Below are 27900 nucleotides of genomic sequence, written 5' to 3' on the forward strand. Positions count from 1 at the left end.
TCTAGGAGATCAGAGCAGCCAGGGAGTGTGGGGTGAGGAGCTCCTGCCTGCAGAGGGAGTTGTGCAGGTGCCTACTTTGCCCAAGCTTGGACCTGCTGCTGGGACCATCTCTTACAAGAATTGCTGGGGTGGGTTAAAGTTTTGGGAAGTTTTCCAGTGTTTCAAGCCTTGGGTTTGATTGCTGTCTGGTAAGGAAGTTTCGAAACCTCTTGACTTCTTGGTCCTGCAGATGGACCTACCTCCTGCTGTCTGGGATAGCTTGCTTTGATGTGATCAAAGCCTGGAAATTTTTGAGGAAGGGGGAAATACCCCATGGTCAAAAAGTATCACGAAAGAGGTGATTTTCCCCATCCCTCCCCAAAGCTGGTTTCGCATGAGTCAGTTGGGTGGTTCCTTCCTGCACGCTGGGGCTGAGCCCTGGAGGCTGTCACTGGCAAGTAATGCGTCTGGTTTTGTCCTTGTTGTTTAGCCAAAAGAGGTGATTATCCAAGTGTCTTCCCCTGCCCCCTCAGCAAGTGTGGCACCTGGGGAAGGGGAGCCCACCCAGCTCTGCTCTTTCAGGGTAACCCCTGGCAGTGGTGAATGTTATCATAGAATCGTAGAGTGGGTTGGGCTGGAAGGGACCTTAAAGATCATCCAGTTCCAACTCCCCTGCCATGGGCAGGGACACCACCCACTGGATCAGGTTGCTCAAAGCCTCATCCAACTTGGTCTTCAACATCTTCAGGGATGGGGCATCTACGGCTTCTTTGGGCAACCTGTTCAAATGCCTTAGCACCCTCACAGTAAAAAATGTCTTCCTACTATCTAATCTAAAGTTACCAGATTAGACCCCAATGCATGCTCTTGTGTGTCCCATAGGCTCCCAACAACAGGGAATGGCCTGAGCCAGGAGATGAATTCCCACTGGCTGGGCTGACAAACACAGAAGAGACCCTGGGGACTGACTTCCTCTCCATGGGCTACAAACTGGGTTAAGCAGTGTTAGGCCACAGCTCCTGGTACTCGTTGCAGCTGGTGGAAATGTGTGTTTTGACAGCATTGCTGTGCCCATCACAAACAGGGTTTGTTTGCAGACATCGCTATGGGTGCTCAGTGGCTGCTTTGTGCCAATGCAGAAGCTCCCACAGAGGAAATCATTTGGATAAGGCCTGGCTGGTAGAAATGCCAAATGTCTCGGTGGGGGTGTTGATTGACAGCGACTGAACATGAGCCAGCAGTGGCCCAGGTGGCCAAGAAGGCCAATGGCATCTTGGCTTGTATCAGAAACGGCGTGACCAGCAGGTCCAGGGAGGTTATTCTCCCTCTGTACTCGGCACTGGTGAGACCGCTCCTTGAATCCTGTGTTCAGTTCTGGGCCCCTCACCACAAGAAGGATGTTGAGGCTCTGGAGTGAGTCCAGAGAAGAGCAACGAAGCTGGTGAAGGGGCTGGAGAACAGGCCTTATGAGGAACGGCTGAGAGAGCTGGGGTTGTTTAGCCTGGAGAAGAGGAGGCTGAGGGGTGACCTCATTGCTCTCTACAACTACCCGAAGGGAGGTTGTAGAGAGGAGGGTGCTGGCCTCTTCTCCCAAGTGACAGGGGACAGGACAAGAGGGAATGGCCTCAAGCTCCACCAGGGGAGGTTTAGGCTGGACATTAGGAAAAAAATTTTCATGGAAAGGGTCATTGAGCACTGGAACAGGCTACCCAGGGAGGTGGTTGAGTCCACTTCCCTGGAGGTGTTTAAGGGGTGGGTGGATGAGGTGCTAAGGGACATGGTTTAGTGATTGATAGGAATGGTTGGACTCGATGATCCTGTGGGTCTTTTCCAACCTGGTGATTCTATGATGTACCCTGTGCTATCAGCCAGTGGGAATACAGACAAGGCATGAGCCTGTTCCCAGCCACTGCCCCTTCAGCAAGTGTCAAAGGGGAAGATAGTGGTGGCTGGTAAGTGCCACTCAGTCCTCTGAGAATAGCAAGAACCATTACCCAAGTGCAAGGGCCAAACGAAGGGGTCTGGTTAAAGTGTCCACATCAGTGGTTTCTCAGATCTCCACATTCAGATGCAGCTTCATAGCTGCTTCCTGCAGCACCCTCAGCAGGAAGCCCTTGTTCTGCTTCAGACCATGAGGTAAGAAGGAAGAAGGAAGTTGGACTGCAGCTTCCAGAAAGCTCTGAGATCAAATGTGATCCACTTTGATGACTTCTCCTGCCTCCCTGCTCCCAGGGCAAGGTGACTGTGTGGCTGCTGGGGTCCTTTAAGTGGCAGGTGAGTTCCTGTTGCTGAATCTGCACAGGATTTCAGGGAGGATTTAACTCCATGGGTTGACAGAATATTCAGCTTTAGATCCTGACCAGCCCTGCCATGGGGCTGTGCCTCTCTTAGCGTTGCATACAGCTCCTCTGCCACTGAGGATTGGTTGTGACAGTGCAGATTGTGCTGTTGCACCTGAGATGTCAGCATTTTCTTAAATAAAAGGAATTCCCACCAGGGATGTCGCTCTGCTCCCTCTGATCACTGCTTGGGGCTGCCTGCCTTGGGGTCAGCCGCGAGACATAACAGCAAGAACACTTGACAGGGCACATCTTCCCAGTTATTTAGGATTAGCTTAATGTCTGAACAGTAAGGAATGATCCACTGAGCCAAGGAGACTGGCAAATATCCTGTGCCTGGGTACAGCCTGGCCTGTCAGCACGCCCTGGGAGCAGCCTGCGCTCCTGCAGAGGGGTAGCTTCAGCACGTAGGTTGTTTGAAGCCAGTGGGTTTTACCATGCTTCTGCCTTCTCTCCTCTGTTTGAGGCCACGGGGCCCAACATGCTCGTCACAGAATAATTTTTCAATGTGCTTAATGGTTTTGTGGGGATGGTGCTATTGCTGCTTGGCTGTTTGTTGGGCTGCAGGGAGAACACGCGTGTTGGGAGCGGTTGCCCACTTTGGAGACTGGTGTTCACAGTTGCTACTTCATGCTCAACACTGGGCTCTCTTTCCAGCTGCCAAGTGTTGGGGCTGAGGACTTGCACTGGAGAAGTCCCCCATGTTGAAGGACACAACTATTTCAGTGATGAGGCAAGTTGTACAACTTGGAAATTCAGAGAGGTGCTGGATGTCCTTGGTGGGCTTTAGGAGAACTGTGCTGGCTGGCTGAGAGGAACAGCATTCCTGGATTTGATATCAGTTTATAACTCAATATTTGGAAGGTCAAGCATCTGCTGCGTACTTTTTCCCCCTCTTTTCAACAGCAACGTGCTTCCTCTCATCTTTGTTTCTCTCCCTGTAACCGCCTGACCCAAGTCTCACTCTCTCTGGGGCACAGCAGCATCTTGGGGTGGTAGCAGCCACAAAAACTGGGAGGGAGAGGAATGTGCTGTGGCCCCGGGGAGAGACCCGCAGCAAGGGCCAGGCTATTCTGTCCCCTCACTCCCAGCAGTGTCACTGTAGGGAGCAGCTCTCCCCAGCAGCACAGGTTTCTTTGGGACATCTGTAATTGCCCTGCCCTGTCCTACCCTAATGTGAGAGTGGTGGGAGCAGGGACTGTCCCTCTGCAAGCAGCCCCTTTGATCGACACAGGGCAGATTGAGTATCTTAGACTTCTGCCTGCTCCTCTGATAAATCCAGGCTCACTAAAAGTATCAGCTTCAGTGGGACCAGAGCTACTGAGCAGCTGAAATGAGCAGTGCCCAAAAGCAGCAGCTGCAGAATACAAAAGTAAAAATAAGGGTGTAGAGCATCCCTCTTAAACACTGGGTTTCAGGGGCCAGAGCATTGCCCTCTGCACAGGGTCCCACGAGCAGTTTCTCCCCTTCTGCCCACCTCAGCTGTGCTGCAGGAGGCTGAGGCTGCAGACAAGTGTGCACCCTACCCTCTGCACACTGCAGTTCTTTCTCAGAGCTGTTACTGCTGAGTATCCATGATTTATACTCCCCCCCGCAATTAAAATACAGTACATCTCACTGCAGCCATCATTCACCCTGAGAATCCCCTGGGAGAGATTTGTGAGTGGTAATGAGTGCAGGAGCCTTTCACCTCGAGGACATCTCTCAGCATCCAGCTCACTGCACAGAAAGCGCTGACTGCAGTTTGGCCGGTGCCCAGGCTGAGAGCTGCTGCTGCCCAGGAGCTGCTTCTCTCGCCAACTGGTGGGCCACGCCTGTGACACTGGAGGGGACAGAGCTCCACGCAGGAGCACCTCTATCTTCCTTGGCTGGGCACGATGCATCACTCAGGGCTGTGCTGGGGCATCCTGGGTATACGGTCCCTGCTGCTCTTCTCAGTCCTGCACTTGCAGCAGGGGTGGGAAACGGCACCAAGTGCATTAAAGTTTTGGGAGATAGTGAGACTAAGTTTCTGATGAGGGATGGGTGCTTCATCCCCACTTACCCCGCTGGGACTGCCAGGTTGGAAGCTGCAAAGCAGTGGGAGCAAAAAGCGTGGGATAGGGGTGCCTGTTCCCCTTCCTGCGCTCCCAAATCCTGACGGGTCAGAGCTGCTTGTGGTTTGTGACCTCCTCCACTACTAATGTCTTCTCCAAGCAGTTCTCCAGTCTCCTGCTGGGCTCCCGTAAACTCACACATCCACAAAGCCTCTGCCCTTGCCTTGCTTGTACCAGTATCAGGCGAAAGGTTCCTGCTGGATGGGTGCTGAGCTCCCCAGCTCTTCCCAGGGTATGGACCACTGCCAGCATCCCCACAATGTTCCCTTCCTAGGCTCTTGCTGCTCCACTGTCCTTTTCTGTTCCTAACACACCCTTGTGAAAACCTTGGCCCAGAACTTCACGCAGCTTGTTCCGTGCTGGGGCAGAGAACGGGGATGGTGGATTCCTTTCTCCTTCTCCTCGCTCTGCCCCCATGTGCACTGATGCCGCCACCAGCTGTCCCCTTTGGCCCCCGGCAGCCCCAACAAACGCAGCGTGGGGCTGAGCCGGCGCTGCCGGGGCGTGCGCCGGGTAATGAGCAAATCAGCTGGTGGCCAAAGTACAATTACAAGTTGTTGCTGGGAGCTGCTCTCTTCCAAGCGAGCTAATTGAAAATACATTGAGAACATTGTTAGTAATTACAAGGTAGCTGGCATTCTGCAGGGGAGAGTGTTGTGGGATACGCACACAGCGCATCCACGCTTTCCACCCTTTAGTGGGACCCAAGCGGGTGGAAGAGGTGTGGATGGCAAGGCCTGGTGAGCAGAGCTGTGGGGACCACCACTCGGACCTCCCCACCTCCTTCCCCAGTGGCTCTCCCAGGCTCCCCATCATGTCAAGGATGTGGGGAGCTCAGGAAAAGAGCTCAAAGCAAAGTAGCTTCTGGGACAGAGCAAGGCTCTGGTTTGTGCTGGGGGAAATCTGCCTCTGGTTCTGGTTTACTCCTTTCTCCCTACAGGCTCCTTGAGGCTGAGTTCATCACGTGCCCCCGGGGAAGGTCCAAGGTCCAGCTGGGCAGGAGCTGTGGAAGCGAGGACGGGAAGCCTGCTGCAAAATGAAGCGCCTGTTCTTCCTCCTCAGCGTCCTGCAGCTCCTTGGTGAGTACACCCACTATGGTGAACGGCTTGATGACTCCCCATTTCAGGTGTGCTTTTGCTGTTTCAGAGCAAGGCTGTCGTCTCTAATGCGTGTCTCTAAAGCAAATGGGAAAAGAGATTTCCATCTGGACAGAGAGAAGGCAGGGGAATGAGGCTGGGATTACTGTATCTTGCCTGCTGCACCTCCGCAGCTCGAGTTTTTCTGCTCTTATTTGAGGCCGGCAGCTCTGCACTGCAGGACATGCTCTCTGTTGAATATGTATGTCGCTTTGATGTTCAAGGACTGCGCTTCCCTGGAGACAAGGCTGATTAAATAGCATGCTGATAATTCCAGGGCTGTGCAGGGTACAGGAATGCATCAGCGTAGCTGTGTGGGGAAAAAAGCTTTGTAACAGGATATAAACCTCTGCTGCCCTGGAGCCCCTGGCTGGAGGAGATGCTGCTGATGCAGCCTGGTTGGCTCGCCGAGCCGCCTCTGCCATATGGGGTGCCATGAGCTCGCTAGATACAACACCTTGCAGCTCCAGGAATGTGAGGTGTATGTGCAATGGGGCCAGCTGAGCCTCTCTGCTGGACCTTTAACCTCTCTGTTCCCTGGGTTTCTGGGCTGGGAGGGATGCAAGTCAAATGCAGCAGGGACAGAACAATTTGCAATTATCGTCTGAGGGTGTTTTCCTTTCTTAAGCTCTTTTTAACTCCAAGCCAGCAAGATTTGTGTGACCACAACACTGCACGGAGCTGCTTGGGCCCTGTTCTTATAGCTGTTATAGTCTCTTTCGCTCTCAGTGGATTTTAAAGTGTGTAAGGAGCAGGGGGGTATTTGCTCTGCCCAAGGGCTCCTCCACAGCAGAAAGCAGTGGCCGCACCCCACTGCACCTCCTACCCAGCCTCCAGCCCCTGTTCCTACATTAGGACTTTCATTGTGGTTGAAAATACATTGTTTACTCTTCGCTCCGAGAGGCTGTATACAGCAAATTGTCTCAGCAAATAACCTGGAAGAGTCAGACAGCGCAAACTATGCTCTGAGGTAATCAGTGTGTGCTGGTAAAGCCTCTGCAGAGCCTGTTTAGTACAAGTGGCAACATCCCTCCCCATCGTAGGGACTAGCTGAGCCCAGGCTTTCTCCAGTGCCCTTCCCTCCATCACCTGGAGTCATTTGCAGGGAGGCTCTGCAAAGGAATCTGAACAGGCTGGACCGCTGGGCTGAGACCAATGGCATGAGGTTTAACAAGGCCAAGTGCCGGGTCCTGCACTTGGGGCACAACAACCCTGTGCAGTGCTACAGACTAGGAGAAGTCTGTCTAGAAAGCTGCCTGGAAGAGAGGGACCTGGGGGTGTTGGTTGACAGCGACTGAACATGAGCCTCGAATCCTGTGCTCAATTCTGGGCCCCTCACCACAAGAAGGATGTTGAGGCTCTGGAGCGAGTCCAGAGAAGAGCAATGAAGCTGGTGAAGGGGCTGGAGAAGAAGTCTTATGAGGAACGGCTGGGAGAGCTGGGGTTGTTTAGCCTGGAGAAGAGGAGGCTGAGGGGAGACCTCATTGCTCTCTACAACTACCTGAAAGGAGGTTGTAGAGAGGAGTGAGCTGGCCTCTTCTCCCAGGGGACAGGGCGAGAGGGAGTGGCCTCAAGCTCCACCAGGGGAGGTTCAGGCTGAACATTAGGAAAAAAATTTTCACAGAAAGGGTCATTGGGCACTGGCAGAGGCTGCCCAGGGAGGTGGTTGAGTCACCATCCCTGGAGGTGTTTAAAGGATGGGTGGATGAGGTTCTGAGGGGCATTGTTTAGTGATTCATAGGAATGATTGGACTTGATGATCCAGTGGGTCTTTTTCAACCTAGTGATTCTATGATTCAGACCCTTCTTCCTCCCGACAGTCTCTCCAGCACCCAAGACCCACTCTGCTGCCCATTCCCTTCCAGCACTGTCTAGGTATTTTGTAGCTTTGTGGGGTTTTCCCCTAAAGAAAATATGATCCATATTAACAGCAAAGGTTTTTAGTTTCTTTCTGAGGTTGTTTTGTTGTTTTGTTTGGTTGTTTTTTCTTTTGTGTCTTATAACTCGTTTGTCTGAAGCCGTTGAATTCAAGCTGGAGCTTCATCTTCACATCTTCATCTGAACACATATCTCCCAGCCGAGCCTGGGCAATGTCAGGCTGGGAGGCATATGCCTCCGTCACGCTCGTGCAAACGGAGTGAGTCAGAGTGAAAACTCACCTCTGCCACAGCCTGTCACGGACCAATGGTCTCATCCTTATGGGGACACGTGGGCAGAACTGCCACTATCCCAGCAAGTCCCATGGGGAAGACCTCTATTTCCCAACATGCTGGTGCCTCAGGCTGCAGGGTGCTGTTGAACCCTCCCTCTCCGGCTCCAAACATATGAAACCAGCCTGTATTTTGTACTACATGTCCCATAGCAAATACCCTTTACTGTCTCACCTTGTCCTTGTGGTCCTGCTGTCTCTGTGTGCCGTCTCTGTACCTGCTGGAAACACCAAGGGCAAGGAGTCTCTGTACATTTGATTAGTCTGAGTGGTAGCAAAACCCACTGCAATGAATGCTTAGGTGCCAGGTGTGTGTTATTCTTGCCATTTGCCTGCCAGCCTTTCCTGCCTTCTCTCTGCCTGCAAAGTGTTTGTCCCTTACTCCTCTTCCTACATAGCTGGGTAAAAACCCTCACTCGGCCAAATAAAAATCCCCTGTGCAGAGGAGGCCGTGACTGTTCAACTGGGAACACGCAAGGGCTGCTCTTGGGTGGAAAATCCCCAAATCTAGCCCCAAGAGGCCATAGTGCGTCCCAGAGAAGTCTCTCAGTGACTCTTGTGGACTGGGCTACACTGATTTCCCTGATCTTTCCAGCTGCTGCCAATGCCGTGTACAAGCAGTGGATCCCCAACACCAATTTTGAAACCGCATCCAACTGGGATGAAGGCAGAGTCCCCTGTGCCAGAGATGCAGTTCATTTTGAGAAGAACAAGGTATTGGACATTTTATTTTTATTTAATTTTTTGCAAAACACCACTGGGCGTTGGAAAAGCCCTTTTATCTGCTGGGGAAAAATGTGCTTTTATTTTTGTTTTTCTTGCAGATCATCTCAGTCTTTGTGAGGTCTCCCCATGCGCTGAAGGACATGGTAAGGGGGTGTGCGCTCGTGTCGGGGGGTGGGTGAGGTCAGGGCTGGTGCTGGGGTGCTGCCAGCTGGGTGGCAAGTCCCCCATCCCTTTGCTCCCAGGATGCCTTGTCTGGGGCAGAGAATGGGAGTTACAGCAGCCCAGGGCACTGTGGAGCCAAAAAGCATATTTTTGGGATTATGTTTTTTCTTTTTATCGGGGGATTCAGAGGAGAGCACCCCAAAACCCACTATCAGTTAGAAGGAATTAATTTTTCCTCCCCAAAGGAAGAATAAAACCCCTCCATGGGACTGAGAACCTTGGCAGTAGTTTGTTGAGGAGCACCAGCCCGCGGCATTGTTGACACAGAGCAGACGTCAGCCCTGGGCAGAGGCTAAGTGAAGCTGACATCAAAATATCCTGAAATGAAAACAAACCATTCTGGGAAATACCAAAATGTTGCTTGAGAAATTTCCTTTCAAGTGCCATTTGTTTTTATATTTTTCTGCAGCAATATCAGCCTGGCCATGGCAGGATAGGCACAACACCTTGCTGAAACACGGGTTGAGTAAGATAAGACTGGGAGAGGGCTTCACGTCAGAGGGATTTCTGAGCAACCTGGTTTCCCCTCAAAAGAGGAGTCTTTCTTGGAGCAAACTGACAGGCAGCCACGGAAGTGTGGGGTATTGATCCCCACTGTTTGGAGGGGTCAGGTCACCAGCAAGCCCCATCCCAGTGCCAGGGCAGCACAAACAGGGGGGGATCCCATTTACAAAAGCTCTTCCCCTGGACAGGATGAGCTTGTGGGCAAGTTTTCTCTCGTGATTTTAGGACAATTTTGCTTTTTTATTGGCCATTAAATCTGAACAAGCCCTTGAAATTTATGTGATGTAATTTGTTCAGGTTGTCTACACCACTAATAGTTTTGATGCTTTAATAATACCATGCGCCACATTTAATCCCTCTACAAATATTTGGAGGAGTTACTTTATTTATATGGCATTTTAAATATGAATTTGAGAAGGAAGGAATGTACTGGGGAAATACACACACATATAATGTAATAAACGATGTGGAATTTACCAAGAAGAAGGAAAGAGCAAAATATCACTCCAGTAGATTTTATTTTACTTACAGATGAATGTATAATATTTCTAAAGCACTTCCATCAGAGGCCTGCGAAGTGCATAATTGCAAAGCAGAGTTATTCATTATGGCATTAGCCTTTCACAACCAAGCTGAAAGAGCTGAGCAGAGAAGCCTGTTCCTCTCCAGACAAGAGTCTTGCCTCGCTGCTGCACTGAATTGCACAGCCTGTAAGCAACCGAGCTCTTCCCAGGCTGTAGCCTGAACTCGTGCTTTCCTTCTGAGCATCCCTGCCCCAACAATTCATGATCAGCTATCCCAGCAAGTTTCCTAGTGTAGTGCTTAATATTTCTTTTTAATTTTAGCTCAGCTGCCTCCCTCCTGTGAGCTGCTGTGCTCTGTTGTCACCAGGTGATAAGGGAACTGCCAAGATTAGGGATGAAAAAGGAATGAAACCCAGCACCTGAGCAGGTCTGCCACTTGTGGGGACGGTGTGAAATTTGGCAAGTGTGCGGTTAGGAAATGAATTGCTTGTGAGGTTTTTTTGCAGTGAGGCTGGGCCGCACCTGTTTGCCTGCCAGTCGCACCGCACCAGGGCATTAATCACTTAAATCACCAGGAATATATTAAGCTTTAGAGTTGCCATGGAAATGCTATACAGCCTTTGGCCATAAAAAGAGGAGAGTGTTGCTTGCTATAGTAGAGCAGGAAGAAATTCATGGCCAGGGAGGGGGCTGAGCTCTCATTGACTGCCGTGAGGAGGGTGCCTGCTGCAGCGGGTGCAGGCGGGATGCTCGGTGACAGTGCCCTGCGCATGGAGGGGCAGCATGACACCTACTGTCCTGCCTCCCCAGCTGAACAGAGAAAGACATGGGGTGCCGGTGGGTTCTCATGTGCCACCACAAGCCCTCCCCCTAGACATCTCTATTAGAGGAAACACTTCTGGATGCTGAGTCCTCCAGCTTCCCATCCGTCCCATGCAGGCACCAGCTGGGTGCCAGGAGCTCTTGGGAGGAGACTGGGGCAGCTGGAGTATGTTGAACCCACCTTCCCGCTTGGAAGAAACCCAGTTCTCACCCAGCTCAGGGATTGTTTGGTCTGAATTTTTGAGCGGGTCCCTGATTCAGCCAGACACTAAATCCAATCCAACTTAAGTCTAAGTGATTTTGAAGTACAAGCATTGTGATTAGGCTGGATTTTCTGTGGTATGTAGCTGCCTAAATATGCAGATCAATATTTAGTCAGCTTTCAGAGGTGCCTAAGGGTAAATCTGCAAAAACCATGGAGGTGCTTGTGTCAGTGGTGTGTGACATGGGTATTTCAGGTTAAGGCAGGCTTTGGCTCTACTTGTCTCTCCACTGTGGCACAAGGGTTCTTCTGATGGGTTTGGACCCTCTGGCTATGGCTTCCTTTCCAAAGGGAGACAGATCAGGGCACAGCTGTGGCTGTGATCCTGGCATTTGCCCCGGTAGCACCAGTCCTGGTGTGGTATGTGCCCGAGCCAGCCGACGCTGCAGCACGAGCCAGGGGTGGATGATGCCACTTGCTATTTTTGGAGCTGCAGGAGTCGGGTTTATTCACGTGGGCAACGCAGCCTCTCTCAACCCCCGTGGTGTGGGGTCAGGGCACTGACTAGGGTTGTTCAGCAGAACCGATGTCACCTTTCTAGCTCTGCCCATCACCGAGCCCTGCCAAGGTGGCTGCAGCTGCCTGCACCTTCTCCCTACCTGCCTGATGAGGGGCCACTAAGGCTGGGTAAGGGTCAGGAGCATGCGGGGCTTGGGGATCTAACCAGGGACGTCTTGCCCAGCCTTAAATTTAGCCGCCTAATTGAGAGAGCAGAATGTCCTCGGCTTTGCTGCAGGATGCTCCTGCTTGGTTCCTGGCAGAGATTGATCTCAAAATGCCAATTGCTCTCCAGGGGCGCTGGCTCTAATGAATTGCCACGGTTTGTGCTCGTCCCAGGCACTGGAGCTCCCTCTTCCCCACTTCCCAAACAGCAGGGCAACAAAATACCCAGAAGGGGAATTATTTTTGCTTCTCCTGAGATGAAGGTAAAAATTTCACAGGAGTGCATGTATGCGTGTGTGTGCCAGCACATAATTACAAGCCCAAATCCTGCAGGCTTTTCTCCAGCAGCATTCCTGCTGAAGGTTTGCCCTAGGAAAGGAGTGCAGTGAAACAGCCTTTTGCAGTTGCCTCCCTGAATTTATTTGCTCCTTGCAGGCTGTTTTCAACCAGGAGGAGTTATTAAAGCATGTGATGAGTGGAGCAGCTTGCCGGCATCCCGGGCACAAGCGGATACAGGGACAGGTCTGACTGGGTGGCCACTCAGTGCACTGGCTGCTGCTGGGGACGGCTCCCCTGCCCAAACCCGGAGCCGCTTTCCATCTCTCCCTGGTCTTGTCTGGTGAGGGAAGTTCAGGAAAATGAGCTGAACTAACCTGAAGTAGATTTCACAAATGGTGTTAAGCCTCTGTGTGCCTTCTGCATCCAGATCTCAAGTGTCTTTGGGGTGATTTACCCTAGTGCACTCCCCAAGGGTCTTCTGATGACCCCATCTTCCCCCAGTATACACAATTTCTGAACTGTTTTGATCTGCGTCTGGAGGTGTGTGTCAGGGTACTGCAGTCAAACTAATGGCCTTTTTTAGACCCATTGCTTTTTTTTTATCATCCAATGGTTTTTATCGGGGTCTGCATGATGTTTTGGGAATGTGCTGTGCTGGGCCACCCCCCTACCAGGGGACATGGTTGCAAGGCCAGCTCGGGCAGATGATGTGGGGAGCTCATGCCCTGAAACGCAACATGAAACGTGACAAGCAGGCGCAGCAGGGGAATCAGCTCCTGCATTAATGAGAGTGCTGCTGCACTGCTGCCAAAGGACCCTGCCTTGCAGGAGGGTGAGGCAGGGATGCGGCCAGGGGAGAGCTGCCAAACACCTCTTTAGCTTGCAGGGGATGATTCTGAAATTACGAAGTCTCGCTGGCACACTGCTCTGTTACCTGTGCCCCTGCCTTCTCCAGGGGGTGAAAGCAGAGGGGCGAGTTGTGGCTGGGAGCAGAGGAAGGCTGGCTAGTGAGCATCACTGCCTGCCACCAACTGGTCCCGTGGAGAGGAGCACCAGATTCTGTGCTGTGCTCTGCACTGCACCAGCCTGCCTGAGCATGGATTTCATAGGGATAAAACCTGCGTTTCTTGCCTGGTTTCCTAGGCGTGCTAAAGCCCCGCTCTTTATGGGGACGTGTGCCTGGGCAAGGAGTTAATGGGCAACAAGGTCCCAGTCCAGAAGCAGGTTGCCCTCCTCGGATCATCCAGAGGTGTCAGGGTGGCTGCAGGTCACCCTGCCTTGCTGGCCCCTTTGTTGGGGAATCTGGAATAGACTTCCTGGTAGCGGGAGCCACGCAAGAGCAGGTTGGATCTGTCAGTGGGCTGAGGTGCGTGATGGCATGTGTGGCTGGGGGAAGGGATGCTGGCCTGAGGATGCGGGTGAGTGAATGAACCCCCACTAACAAATCCAAGAGAGCCTTTGGGAGAACAAGCCCCTGGCTCCAGAGCTATCAAAGGGATTCACCTGTGGATGAATCTGCCCCGGTGCCTTTGGGGTCTTCAGCCAGCAGGTCCCACCGAATCACCTGCATGCCTGGCTGTCCTCAGAGCCCCAACCAGCATTGGGAAAACCCAATGGGCCCCCCCTAAAGGGGGCTGCCTGCCTGCCTGCTGCTGCCTGCGTGCTGTCACTAACCCAGCAAAACAGGGCTGGGACAGGTGGTAGAGAAATCTTTTTCCCTGAGCACCTGTGATGGTTTACAGCCCCCTGTGGTGAAGAGATAGTCCCTCCCATCCTACCCTCGTGATGTTTCTCAATGAGGTGACAGCAGTGAGAGCCCAGGAGCTGCTCCTGGGCTGAGTGCTGGGGGAGAGGATGCACCCAGGAGCCAAGTGCAGACCTGATGGCTACTGAGATGCTCCCCGGTGCACCCATGGGTACGACGCTGCAGAGCACAGCACGCCTGGGCTCTCTCGGCATTACATGGTGGGGATGATGGCACCATCTCACCCAAGCAAGGAATTCAAATGCACTGATGCCTTGAATTAAAACAAGGCTGGAAGAAGAGCTGTCTGCAATCATGAGCCTCACTCACCTGCATTCAAACAGAGGTGCCACATTTTTTCCTGCACTTATGATGGTGACATGCAAATCACACTGCTGTCAGTCATCTCAGCCTCGTGCTTATGAATCGAAGAGAGCCACGATGTGCTGGAAGCCGGTTCAAAGCCACCCACATCAAAAACCTCCTCTGAGGCCTTTGCTATTTTTCCTTTGGCATTTTGGAGGTTAGTTTCATTTTCACTAACAAACTGGGGCAGCGGGATTTCTTGTCAGTGGTGGAACACTGGGGTTGTGAATGTGGTGAGTGTGGGCTGAGAGCTGCATGGGGTCTTTCCTCTTTTTTTTGCTGACTTTGATGAGAAAAACGATGACTGTGTTTCGGTTGTCATTACACTTGATAATGATGACCAAGGAGATAAGTCATTTACCAGTATCAGGGATGAACAATGACTGATGGGACGCTAAGATAGCTGCATTAATGGCCCTGGAGTACAGGTTGGCAGGAGCAAGGGAAAGCGGAGGAAACTGCCAGCTTTTTGGCTCTAGTCCTTTGGTACGTGTCATTGCTCAGTTCAAAATGTACTTGGAAAGCAGCCCAGCCTATATGTAATCTCTATACTAAACTCCTAAGTGCAGAAAGCTGTTGCCCAACCAGAGTCTCTGTTTGTCCTCTGCAGTGATCTGAGATGCTGAGATGCTTAACTTATGTTAGGAAAAAAAAGGTGACTTATTTACAAATAATATTTATTTTTATATAATTTACTTATTTATATCACAGGATCACTAGGTTGGAAAAGACCCACTGGATCATCGAGTTTAACTATTCCTATCAACATAAATACCAAGGCAGACATGCTGCCCATGCACAACCAGCCCGCCCCAAGATGCGGGCCACTGGGAAGCGTTTCAGAAGTAGTTCTGTTGTCCAGTGGATCTCAGTTTCACAGAATCACCAGGTTGGAAAAGACCCACCAGATCATCGAGTCCAACCATTCCTATCAAACACTAAACCATGCCCCTCAGCACCTTGTCCACCCGTCCCTTGAACACCTCCAGGGAAGGTGACTCAACCACCACCCTGGGCAGCCTGTTCCAGTGCCCAATGACCCTTTCTGTGAAAATTTTTTTCCTGATGTTCAGCCTGAACCTCCCCTGGCGGAGCTTGAGGCTATTCCCTCTTGTCCTGTCCCCTGTCACCTGGGAGAAGAGGCCAGCTCCCTCCTCTCCACAACTTCCTTTTAGGTAGTTGTAGAGAGCAATAAATCCAGCCACAACATTCATGCACTCCATGGGAAAGGGAACGGAGGCCGGTCAGTCATGGCCTTGCTGGGTCACCCATCCCCATCACCAGCTGATGTCTGGTCTTCCTCCACCCAAAGCTCCCTGCAGCTCTGGGCTTGGGTTCCCACAGGTGACTGCTCTGAAGAGCTGGTACCCTGCATTGGTGGGACGATCAGCTGCATCCCATCTTGAGGAGCTCAGCTGGCCCTCAGCAGCCAGCTGGCCACCCTCCCTGCCCAGGCCTCTCCTGCAGAGCTGGCTGCAGGGTGGCCACCCACAAACTGGGCAAGATGAAGGGTGAGGGACTCCACCTGAGGTGGCCCAGTGAGTCTGGGACAATGATGTGACTGGCAGCACTGGCAATACCTGCCTTTGCTATTGGCAGGAATGCCCCGAAAAGTGTTGCACCATCCCTTCCTGTGTGGGCTCACAGGAAAATAATCCAGGGCGCTCGGAAGTGAAGCGCCTTTTGAAAGAAACTGGCAGCACAGACCTTGCCCAGATCAGGGCAGACCAAGTCACTAGACTTGGCTTTTGTATCTGCAGCTAAAGAGCATGTTGCCATTCTTATCCTGGCAGACCTTTCAGTGCTTCAGTATTGGAAAATGGACTTTTCTCGAGAGTAATAGAAATTCACAGAACATGATGGCGTGGTTTCCAGTTAGGCATGGAACATGCTGTGGTCTCAGGGAGCAGTGTCCATAGGCAAAGGCTTCTTCCTGGCCAGTGGTGAAACTCCATTCCCTTGGGACAGATGTTGCCCCGACACCAGCTATTCACCTCATCATCTCCTCCAGCTCAGCGTACGATATTTCTGCGTCTGAAGTGGGTGATGCACAGGAGCACGGCAGGGCCCAGCTTCATTGCAGCTGCCCTCTGCTCTCTACCCTCGCTTGTCACGGTTCCTAAACCAAGAAGGGGACCTGGGCTATGGCCTTCAAAGCACCACACCACAAAGGCATTGAAGTTCTAAACAGCTGCCTAGGTGTGAGGAACTGTTTGCCATGTCCATCCCTCCCCACAGAGGAGGGATGGTGTGTGGAACAAAGCATCCTCAGGCAAGACTGCCCCAAGGATGGGGAGCTATCACAGCCACCCACAGCAGTCGTTCCTAAGTCTTGCTTTTTCTAAACCACATGCATACTTAAAGACCAATTAAGTAGATGAAACCTTAAAATCCCATCTAACGTGCTTCTGCTTGAGCACAAGACCCGGTGCATTGGCACATCATAGTCCTGGAGGGCTTCCAGCTGCTGTCTGGGGACTGGTGCTAAAACCCTGTATAGATTGAGTTAGAGGAGAATGGAGCCTTGAACATCGCTCACACCTTGACATGTGAAAATACTGGAAGTCCTACTTTCTCTATGGCAATTTCTAAACGGAATATAAGACAGGCAGGACTGAATAATGCATGTGCTGTGAATGAGTTGCCTGTCTCAGTTGTTTGCCAAGGCCTGTCCTGGAGTCGGCAGTGCTGGCTGGTGACAGCCACAGCTCCTTGCTGAAAGGGCCCCCGTGGTAGAGCTGTGCTGGTTAAGATTTGTCCTCATGCCCTGGAACAGCGGCCTGATGAGGCTGAAGCTACCCAAGTGTGGTGACCCTGATTACCTACTGGTTGACGTCCTATCCAAAAAGAAGAGAGTCTAGCAATGGCAAGGTGTGCCAGATGCCACTTGAATGCTCTCCTTAATGTGCACTGAGCACAAATTGACTAGCTGATGCCACACCAAGGACTTCTTGGGTCCCTGAGCTATTTCTTATGGGGCAAGCACGGCTCACAGAGGTGGGAACCCATTAAACAAGGGGACCTCTGGACACTTGTAGAGTAAGATTGTCTTTTTCATGGCGTAACAGTGTGTAAAGCCATTCCTGAGCTGCTGGGACTGTGTGTGTGAGAGAAGGAAGGAGCTGCCAGAAGGGCCCATCCTGCTTGTTCCTTGTTCTTGCTTCACTGAATGCTTCATGCTTTTCTGTGTCAATGGAAGATAATGTTAAACTGTCCCCATTGCAGCATCCCCATCTGTAAAAATGGGAGCTGATACTTTCCAATTAATGTGGAGCCCAGTAAGGGTAACTCCTGATGACTGTAAAGTGCCTCGGAGACAGCAACTGTAATAAGCAGCCTAATAATTAGCAGTTACTTGATTACAAGCCTGGGTGGCTGGCAGTGGGACCTCACAGTAATATTTTGAATCTCTTTGTCTAGTACTTGCCCCTGAATGGAGAACTTGTGCTGGCATCTGGTGCAGGATTCGCAGCTTTTGATGGCAGCTGGGATCCAGGCTGTGACTCAGGTAATTTGTGCTCAAACCAGTCACCCCATTAGCCCCTGATTAATCATGCAAATTCAGCTCAACCGCTTCTACAAAGGTCTTTGCTGTCCCACCTCAGAGCAAACTGAATCACTCCTCTTTTAATACCTACCTTTTCTTTGATGGCCTCCCCCACATCAGATCTTACTTTCCTGCTACATCACCTGTCTTCTAAAAAAGTAATTATAGCAAGGAAGCCTTTGATGTTGTGGCAGAATGGCAAATATTGTTTGTATTTTACCCGGCCTATTAAGCATGTAGCCACATCAAAGCCCTCATTTTCTTTGCCATAGTATTTCTAAAGAAAACTGGTTGGGAATTACGCACCGGTGAGCTAAACCACAGCCATTGCAGCGAGCTGGCCTTTGGCTCAATGCACACAGGCATGTGGTTGTGAGCGCTTCCTTCCCTCCCCTCTTAGCCTTCCATCCAAGTTTGCTGTGACTGAGACAGATCGTGCCTGTTACTAGTCTGAAAGCTGTTTGCTAGGCAGATGTATTTGGGGTATTTAAGAGCTACCTAATGCTTTCACCAACAAGTAACTTTTTTAGGTTGGCCATGGGAAAGGAAGAGTCCAAGCAATGTGCCTGTGCCTGTGCTCTGACTGGCAAATAAAGACAGGAAAAAGCCCAAACGGGTCTGCCCAGAGGAGGGACTGCAGCATCAGGCTGTCTGGAGCCACTCCAAAATCCTTTATCCCTATAATTTTTAGTGCTTCGGGGCTGTTTGTCTCCCATCAGGGAAGCTCTGGCAGCTGCCTCTGCCTTACACTGGGCTTTTCCTTTTGACCGTGTGCTGCTCCCCTGAAATTAGCAGGGGCAGCTTTCACAAATGGGTTTTATAAAGCATTATTTTAAAATCAATGCAAATAATTCAGTCAATAAATGCCTGTGTGACAGCTGAATCGGTAAAGGTTCAGCTGTTGGGGAAGGGCGAGAAGGAAGCAGAGCACTGTGTGATGATACTAATTGTGACCAGAGGGGAAAGGGTTAACGGTTAAATAATTAATTGTTAAATGATGTGCTGGTTTTTTAGGGTTACCCATGGCAGGGAACGGGGCTAGTCATGTTTCTGCAGGCTTGCCAGACTGCTAGAAAACCTGGACGTGAATTATCACACCCATTTTCTCCTGCTGTAGGTGTTACTCGGTCTTTGGGCTCTGTGGCTGTTTTCTTCCCTAACCGTAAGGGTGAGCTTTGAAGAAATGGGGGAAAAATGTCCTGTGGGATCTGTGGTTAGAGGTCAACAGCTAGAAGAGAAGTCTGGGCTGAGTTGCTGAGACCCCAGCCCTGAGCACTGGAAAATTTTGCTGAGCCTCCAGGGGGTGCCTGCAGCAGCCACCCAGGAGGAAGGTGCTGTAGCTGGCCCTTCACTCGCTGCCCATGGGTTGAGCTCCTCCACTTCGGGTCAAGTGGTGCCTGGTTTTACCAGGCTCTGAGGCTGTGGATTTGGGTCTAGGTTGCTCTTGACCTTTCCTGTTGCTTTGGCAGGTGTGATAGTGAGGTTCGCCGACGCTGAGCACCATGCGTGGTTTGACCCCACGCTCTGGCAGTCTGTGTCCCCTGGTGGGGAGCTCGAGCCAACCGGGCGCATCTTTTCCGTGGATGAGGAACGTGTCCCGTGCCACTACGACGATGTTATCTTTCAGCCTGAAACCTCCTTCCGGGTAAACGTCGACTCATCACAGCAAGTGATTCATCTCCGCAGCATCTCTCTCATGGGCCAGGTAATGTGGGTATGATGAGGAACCGGCTCGCCATCTCCTTGCTGTGGCCTTAAAGTAGGTGAGGAGGGGAAGGACCAACTGGGGTTGGAGGAGTGGTGCTGCTGGAGGAGATGGGGCAGTCTCAGTGTTGCATCTTCATGGGCTGCTGCTGCTGCTGGTCTCGACAATTTTTTTCCTCTACTGGTTTGTTATCACCTCCCTCCCTGCAGTGTGGAAGCACAGGCTGTCTCACTATTCATATTAAAGTAAAAAAAAAAAAAAAAAAAAGGCCAGTGTGCTTGGCTCATACCTCTGGCAAATGGCATCTTTTCCAACACGCAGAGGCTGCCCCCTTTCCAGGCACGTGTCCACAACCAAACTGCCCAGGGACGCTCTGGGGACACCTCCCTCCTGCTCCTGACCTTAGCATGGCCTGTGGCCCTGTGATCATCTCCCAGCTTTGCTTTAGGACTGTGTTTTAATTGATTGGAGGGATAATTCTAGAGATGCTGGCAGCCTTCTGTGCTTCACCCTAGAAATAAGGTACACGATGAGCCCCGTCCCTTGCTGATCGGAGGAGTGAAAGATCGCAGGTGCTGTAGCAGTAAACACTCCTTCCAGGAGCGGGAGAATCCGTGTCAGCAGCCATTTCACAAGTTAGTTATTATTTCTGCTGCTGGATCACCTGGGATCTGCCGTTTTGGGGCCAGTCATTAGGTAATCGGTTTTTGAATAATAACCTCAGTTGTTGTCCAGGCAAATGTAGGCAAATCTGGACAAGGTAGGACCCCAGTGGAGCTCAGCTGGGGCACACTTAGCCCTGGAGACACAGAGGTGGGATCACCCTCAGTGCTCAGAGTGATGCTGGTACCATTAATGCCCAGGGACCACCCCATGCCACATCATCCCCAGCAAATCCACCTTCCCCAGGATGGCAGCTGGCCATGCCCCAGGGTAGGGGCGGCTGCTGAGTGATGACATGGAAGGAGAAGATGCTTTTTATTTCTGTGATTATAGTGAATTTCATAAAACCTGACCTTATAAGCTACTTTGACCCTTTTTAGCTAGCCCACTCCTTTCTCTGTGTGGGGTACGTTCATCCTGGGGCCTGAGAGATCTTCCTACTGTGCCAAGGCATGGAGAAGGCTCCTATGGAAGACAGTGGGTGAGGGACTTAGCAGCTTGGTAGGACAAGGCTGGTCAGTCCAGCTCAGCCTTCCGTAATGCCGAGCCCACTGAAATGCTTCCCAGACTGAAGGAAAACACCTCAGATCCAGCTCCTTCCTCTCATACTTAAAAGCTGATGAATTTAATTCTCTGTTCCAGTTGAAAGAGAGAGAACAGGAAGGAAAAAAAAGGCCAGCCATTGCATGTTTTCCTTGTGGTCCTTTTCTAAAATTTAAATCTGAAGGGATTTTTCTGTTGGCCCCATGGAAAAGCACCACCTGCGGCCATCAGACATGGCACCGGGCGTTCTGGCAGCACAGCCAGGTGCCTAGGGACAGAACTGGGGCCTGGCTAGGGATACTGATCAGCTTTCCTGCTCTTCCCCATTCAGGAGCTCAGCAGCCCTGAGGCCTGGGCTGAGTACCTGCGCGGCTCCTCGGCCCCGCTGCAGTTTCATGGCAATGGCTCTATCCAGTTGACGGGCACTGGCTGTCCTGATAAGTCCGGCTGTGTCTGCGGGAACACCCTGGTGAGTCCTCCTGTTGTGATTTAGGGGGGTGCATTGCAATTTGTGGGGCAAGGGAGGCGAGGGACTGACACTGCCCAGCTCTCCTTTAGGATGGCGACCGCATCTGTGCAGCCCTGCTTGGGGGGTCAGGGAGACAGTGCCCAGTGCAGCCCTGCCAGAGCCCTTTGAAGCCCCACGGCCACTGCTGCGGGATCTGTGGTGAGTGGGAGCACGGCCTTATTCCTCCTCACCGCTACACTAGCTGCCCCTGGCTCCTCAGGGGAAATCTAGGTGTCGGGGATGCTGCTGGTCTGGGTGCTCGTGGGCTGAAGTTCTGCTCCAGGAGGGCCCCCATCCACAGGTACCATCCATATCCCGCACACAACCCTCCCACGGCATGTTTCTGAAGCATCAATCCGGTTTTTGGGAGCCTGTTCTGAGTTGCAGCCCTTTGTCCCTGCCTCTGGTTTATCCTATCAGGATGTCACAGCTCGTCAAGCTAATAGGGCTCTGTTGAGTTTATGCAGTGGAAAATGCTCAGAGGAAATGCACCTTTCTCACTGTAATGTCAGCTTTCCAAGAGCAGATTTGTTTAATTTCATTTAAAATAAAAACATGCAGATTGACAGCATTCCCTCTGCAATGGGCACTTCTCCATTAATCTACCTGGAAGGTCGTTAAAGGGGATTCTTCATGCATAATTGTACCTAGGTAATAAATATGTCATATCAAATTCATTAACACTGCACCATATGTTTCTGCAATGTGGTCCTTAAAGCCTTTAGGATAATTTAATATTTCAACAAATACTTACTCGCATTTTTCCCCAGAAAAATACTTGTCCCAATAAATGCAGTACAGGGAGTGCAGATGTCCCTTTTTCTCCACCTTCCCTCCAAAGCCAGGGTAGTGTTGATGAATTGTAGTCTTGCAGCCTCACATCCCAGCCGCAAGCAAAGCTTCCCAGGGGGTTAATGCAGGAGAAAGAATTCCAGAGGAAGCCTTTTTCTGGAATATGGTGGAAATGAAAAGCCTTTCACCAAACCCAGGTGAGAAAAGGACTAGCAAGGAAGCGATAGGTTTCTTAGGGCAGCGTTGCATGGGCATGGCTGTGGTGGTGCCTCTCCAGAGCCCTGTTGCAGGGAGACACCAGAGGGTCCCCAGTGCCATTTGTGGCAGCTGGAGCTGTGCTGCTGTGGCAGCTCTCTGCCCAGGGTGAGTGACAATGTCGTGTCTGTCTGGTTTTGGACTGCAGGAGTCACTATTAGCCTGGATTTCACTCCTGATTTTGACCTGCAGAAGTATCGGGACAGACTGGTCCAAGCTTTCCTGAGCCAGGTATGTCAGCCCACTGGATCAGTAGGGTCTAACAAAACTTCAAGCCACTGGCCGTGCCTGCTGGTGACTGGGTGCTGGTGGGGTTCTCTTGGGGAGCATGTCATTCTAGGGGTGCAGGGGGTTCCGTCTTGCTCCCTGACACCCTGCAGAGCTCACCTCCCTCTTGGATGCACCAGCTTGCCTTGCCAGGGGGACTGGTTCCCCATGACAGCCACACAGCCCCTCTCAGTGTGGGGCAGGAACAGCTGCCAGCATGCAGATGGGGAAGGATGCAGGGGAGCTTGCTGGAAACCCTGGTCTGGAAAACATTGTAGGTCAGCCGGGAAGTCAGGCCCAGATAACATGGGAATCAGCCTGTGAGGCTGGGACCATGCAGACCTGCTGCAGCACATCCCATGGGCTCTGGGAGGTCATTCCCAATGCTGGGCCGCTTTTTATTTCCTGGTAGGTAAGCACTGGGTGGGTAACGGGCATAGATCAGAACTCATGTGCGTGCTCTACAAGGCATCATTCCACATTGCTGCTTGCCAGACATAGTGTGACATCCCACTTCGTGGCTGGGGGCGGGAGGCGTGCTCCAAGTTACACCAGGAGGATCAATACGAGAGTATTGCTCTATTGATCCCAAGCTGGAAGCCTGCTGCCTGCCCTCCTTACAGCTGCACATGTCTTAATACTGTGTTTAATGAGTGTGCTACATGAAATTGCTTTCTTGGCATGCTCGCCTCCTCTGGGGAACGCTCTGTGCTAGGTGCTGGTCCCAGCTTGGAAGGGAGGGGAGATAGAAACTGCTCATTTGGGAAACCCAATGGCACTTCAGTAATAGAGATGGCAGCCCTGTGACAGGCCTCACATGAGGATTTATAGGTAGGCCCTGCTGGTACATCCATCATGGATGTCTACAGAGGTGACTAATCTCTGCCTACCCCTCTCATGGGCTTTACATGTCAACTTGTGTTTTGAAAAGCCCAAGTATGCTGGCATGCAGATGGCCATATCCAAGGTGCACAAAGCAGAGACCTTCCTGGAATTCATACCTCAAAGCTCCACTCCCTTTATCCAAATCGTTCTGATTGATGATGAGGTGGGTGCGCAGACCGGCACCACGGCGGAGCAGCTTGCTGCAGACATCATGGAGGACATCGAACAGCATGGTAAAGCCACCATCCTCCTTGGCAGGTTCACCCATGCGTGTCCCTAAACCCACTGCTGTCTGGAGCTTCTTGTCCTCCCATGTAGGACACACATCCCTGCTCTCACAGGAATCAAGGAGCAGCTTGGTTGAAGATCCCTAAGTTGAACACTCCTAGGGTCCTCGTCCTTGTCAGTCTTGTAGTTCTGAACATGCACACTCAGCACTTCTAAATGATTTCAGTAGGGAACTTTGTTTACCCATTTTTTTCCCCGTTTTAATCATATTAGGACAGTGCTGTGGACAGACTGCAGGATCAGCATTATCAGGATTGGCAGGGACCTCTGGAGACAGTTTCCCCTAACCTCCTCCCCCAAAAGAAGGTTACCCAGGGCTGTGTCCAGCTGGGTTTTGAGTCTCTTCAAGGATGGAAACTCCACAACATCTCTGGGCAATCGCATTTGACCAGCTTTGCAGTAAAACATTTTTCCTTTGTGCTGAAGTGGAATTGGGTATATTTCAATTTGTGCCCATTGCCTCTTGCCCCATCACCAGGCACTGCTGAGAAAAGCCTGGCTCGGCACCCCAGCTGTGTTTCAACAGGGCAGAGTAGAGGGGGAAAACCACCTCCCTTCACCTGCTGGTAACCCTCCTCCTCGTGCAGCCCATGTCTGGCCATGGTCCACTTGGTACCCATCAGGACCTCCAGGTCTCTCTCTGCAGAGCTGATTTCCATCCAGAATCCTACATGTGAAAGCAACCACATAAGCTGGCAGATGCTGATGAGCGTACAGGTCACAGCCGAAGGACCTGGTGGTTGTTGTGTGGGTAGCACACCTGTATGAGCTTGTTCCATTTGAGTCCATCCAGCTCTGCATCCCATCCCCAGGGAAAGGTGATCAACCAAGCAGGCAGTGCCAGACACAACTGCGGGCTCCTTCTGCCCCGGGGTGAGTTGGAGTGGTGTGTGGGTGTGTTGCCTCATCCTGTCCTCACCCCTGTTTCTTCCTGCCCTTTCCCAGGTGAAGCACTCGGCATTTCAAGTGGCAAAATGGAGGTGGCCACTGGCAGCGCTTCTAACGGGCAACTGGGCAGCCGTGCAGCGAGCAGGACCGCAGCAGGGATAGTCATGGGGCTACTCTTCATTTTCCTGTTGCTTGGAGGGATCTTCTTTCTCTACAGAAGGGGAAAGCTAAGGTAGGCACGAGGTTTCTGCGGGCAGCATGGTACCATAGTTCTGCCTGGGGGTAGCTATCATCCTGAGGCCGTCCTTCCAGCCAGCCTGGTGGCACAGAGGCACGCAGGGCTGCCCAGATCTCCCATGGAGTATACCCGACATTATTAGTTCATAGAATCACAGATGGGTTTGGAAGGGACCTCTGAAGACCATCCATTCCACACCCATTGCTGAGGGTAGGGCCATCTTCCACTAGACCAGGTTGCTCCAAGCTCAAAGACTCATCCAGCCTGACCTTGAATACCCCCAACAACAGGACAGCCACAGCTTCTCTGGCCAACATGTTCCAGTGTCTCATAACCCTCATACTAAAGAATTTCTTCCTTATATCTAAATCTACCATCTTTTAGTTTAAAACTGCAGAGCTCCAACTGAGCTGCAGCACCAAGAACCTCAGTTGGAGCTCTGCACGACCTGGTCATCATGCCCAGGAACATCTCCTATTCCTTGTAACCATTAGTTGGCAGCCATGCTAGAGGATGGAGGACTGAAACTGCCAGCTGCTAAAGAGAAATTCATCAAATTAATTCAAAATACTTGCCCTGCTGCTTTGTAGCCATGAAAGGGAGTGACAGCATCCAAAACCAGATGCAGCTTTTGGTGCAATAGTTGCTCACAATGCCTGGTGTGCAGGTCACAGGGGAGATAGAGTGGGGTTCACAGCACCTGATCACACCGCAGCTGGGAGCTGGTCAGAAATGCCCCTTCTCCATCACCTTTTCTGTTCCCAGGGCTCCAGCATTGTGGCAAGTGCCCACAGCAGGTGCTTGGGGGATCCAGCTCTGCCTCTTGCTCGTGCACACACCTTCGTGTGTAGGGTTTTGCAGGGTTTATTGGTGGTGTCTTTGTGCGTGGGGCTGTCTAGAGAGCTGCTCACTTACTTGACTGTGGGCAAACGGGGTGGTCCCTACATGTTTTATAACAGGGAGCAGGAACTGCTTAAATTTGTGCATGCAAAGTGCACTGATGTCGTCCCAGGAATGCTTAACACCCCAGTGCTCAGGCTGGCCATGTCACAGGCTCACAAGTCAGCTTGCTTCTTCCCTCCTGGTTCCTCTGCTGGGGCTTCCTTGCTGTGCAGCAGTGGCTGTGGCCAGAGATGCCTGCCCTGCTCTCGGCGTGTGCTGACATGACATTTCCTAGCAATAAACCTGCGCCTTCATTTAATTTCTAAATAAAACTCCCAGTCCCATAATTGCTACTTGATGATGTATCTTCCACTGACACTTCTTTGGATGCCAGACAGGCCTTTGAAACTGGCTCTGTCAGCAGTGGGAGGGAAATTTGCCTATCGACAGGAGGTGGAACTGAACCTGAGCCCAGGCCACGTCCCTGTCTGACCCGCTCCTGCTGCACACCCCTGCGTGGCTGCACGGCAGGTGCCTTTTTGAGCAGTGTTGTTGAGCATCATGGAGGCATCCAACACCAACAGGGATGCTGCAAATTAGGCAGGTGCTCCTCCGTGCAGCAGAGCCATCCTGATCACCAGAAAAAACAGTGAATTCAGCTTGTTTCCAGTGAACAGGGAGCAGCATGGCCTCCATAGAATCATAGAATCACTAGGTTGGAAAAGACCCACCGGATCATCGACTGCAACCATTCCTATCAATCACTAAACCATGCCCCTTAGCACCTCATCCACCTGTGCCTTAAACACCTCCAGGGAAGGGGACTCAACCACCTCCCTGGGCAGCCTGTGCCAGTGCCCAAAGACCCTTTCTGTGAATTATTTTTTCCTGATGTCAAGCCTGAACCTCCCCTGGCAGAGTTTGAGGCCATTCCCTCTTGTCCTGTCCCCTGTCACTTGGGAGTAGAGGCCAGCTCCCTCCTATCCACAACCTCCTTTCAGGTAGTTGTAGAAAGTCTCTCCTCAGCCTCCTCTTCTCCAGGCTAAACAACACCGGCTTTCTCAGCCGCTCCTCATAAGGCCTGTTCTCCAGGCCCTTTACCAGCTTCATTGCTCTTCTCTGGACTCGTTCCAGAGCCTCAACATCCTTCCTGCGGTGAGGGGCCCAGAACTGAACACAGTATGCAAATCCATGCAGATAACTCCACTCCTCCAATTGCCTCTGTGGAGCCTCTGCCAAGATGATCACAGTGGTTAAATGTTAGTGGGCTCTCGTGACCTGTGGTGATGTGCGTGGAGCTGCAACTGAGCCCGCTCGCGCCAGGTACCTGGTGCAGGGGATGCTGCTTGGTGTCTGGGACCCTTAGGATAGGAGTAATGAAGAAAATAATAGAAGTGTTCATGGTAATTAAGATGATAAAATGATAACATGATAAAAGTAATTAGTCCTTCTTGAGGCTGCAGTGGGAACAGGTGTCAGCTCTGTGGCAATTCATTTTAGGCCACAGGGGAGAGAGCAATGATCCAAAGTGAAGCCTGTTCTAGGGTTGTCCGCTTCTGATGAACTCTTCCCTCCAGGATGCAGGTCCCAGCACTCCAGGCTTGATGGTTTCTGCTAGACAGGGCAGCTTTTTCCTAGGAAAGGGCACAAACATCCCATTTCAGAGACAGCCTGAAACTTTGCCCCCATATTTCCTCATCCACCTGTTGAAGATGCAGAGGAGCTGCTGGGATGGGTGGGATGTGGGTGAATACTGCCCAGGTCTCTCCCCAGGCTGCCCACCCTCCGTGTCACCCGGACCTGGAACAGAATTGAGGACCCCACACCCTCTGAACAAGCCAGCGACAAAGGCTTCAACAACCCCATGTTCTACATGGTGAGTTGCCTGGGGACATGGGGGTGCTTGGGGATGTGGATAGGAGGTGGCAGGGCCCCAGCCAGGACCTTCTTGAATCCTTTTGGAGATGCAATGCACCTGGCAGGGCTCCTCTTTCCCCAGGATATGAGGGTTTGTGAGATTGTCCCATCCTCCTGTGAGTCACCAGCTCCTTGGCTGCTGCAGGGGCTCAGTGCTGGGTGAGTTTTGCCAAGGGTTTTTCTTCCCTTCCTCGCCGGTTGCTATTTTCTTCCTTGCTGCTGCAGGAGCCACCAAGCGCTGACCCTGGAGAGAAGATGACGCAGGAGACTGCTCTCAAAGACCACCAGGTCTTCTACATCAACCCTGCGTATGATGCAAGTGAGACAGAGGCATGACAGCATGGCCTCATGCCAGGGGCAGCCAGCACCCCTGCCTTTCCAGCCCTTGCAGCCCCTCATGTTGCTCATGTTGGGGTCTAAACCACAAGCCAGCAGATCCCACCTGAATAAAAGTGTCTGCATGGTGAAGGAAATCACAGTAAATCTTTGCTGTGAGGGCTCAGCTACACAGGCATGGTGTCCCTGGTGTTGCTTCTGGTTTTCAAACTCTATTTTGTAGGTGTAAGTCCTTCTTAGTTCAACATTGAGATATGGGCCTTGCTTGATACCTGGGGAAGATGGGATCTAACTCCGTACCCCACGCTTTAGCCA

At 51.7% G+C, this 27900-nt stretch overlaps 1 protein-coding gene across 2 annotated transcripts; it reads left to right on the top strand.

The window, feature by feature from the left end:
- The first annotated feature begins 5228 nt into the window (after positions 1 to 5228).
- AMN (amnion associated transmembrane protein) lies at positions 5229 to 27670 on the top strand. Of its 2 annotated transcripts, none has more exons than XM_069858856.1 (12): positions 5229 to 5493; positions 8355 to 8473; positions 8584 to 8628; positions 17292 to 17379; positions 18888 to 19123; positions 20661 to 20798; positions 20888 to 20996; positions 22033 to 22115; positions 23083 to 23269; positions 24270 to 24444; positions 27094 to 27208; positions 27475 to 27670. In XM_069858856.1, exons 1-12 carry the CDS (start codon positions 5451 to 5453, stop codon positions 27583 to 27585), a joined length of 1449 nt encoding a protein of 482 aa, XP_069714957.1. In that variant the 5' UTR covers positions 5229 to 5450; the 3' UTR covers positions 27586 to 27670. The 2 variants fall into 2 exon arrangements, with proteins under 2 accessions (XP_069714957.1, XP_069714958.1); XM_069858857.1 differs by having other exon boundaries at positions 5231 to 5493; positions 27106 to 27208; positions 27475 to 27668.
- Positions 27671 to 27900: the final 230 nt, after the last annotated feature.

The sequence above is a fragment of the Phaenicophaeus curvirostris genome, chromosome 5, assembly GCF_032191515.1.
Source record: "Phaenicophaeus curvirostris isolate KB17595 chromosome 5, BPBGC_Pcur_1.0, whole genome shotgun sequence".
In the NCBI taxonomy this organism is placed as follows: Eukaryota; Metazoa; Chordata; class Aves; order Cuculiformes; family Cuculidae; genus Phaenicophaeus; species Phaenicophaeus curvirostris.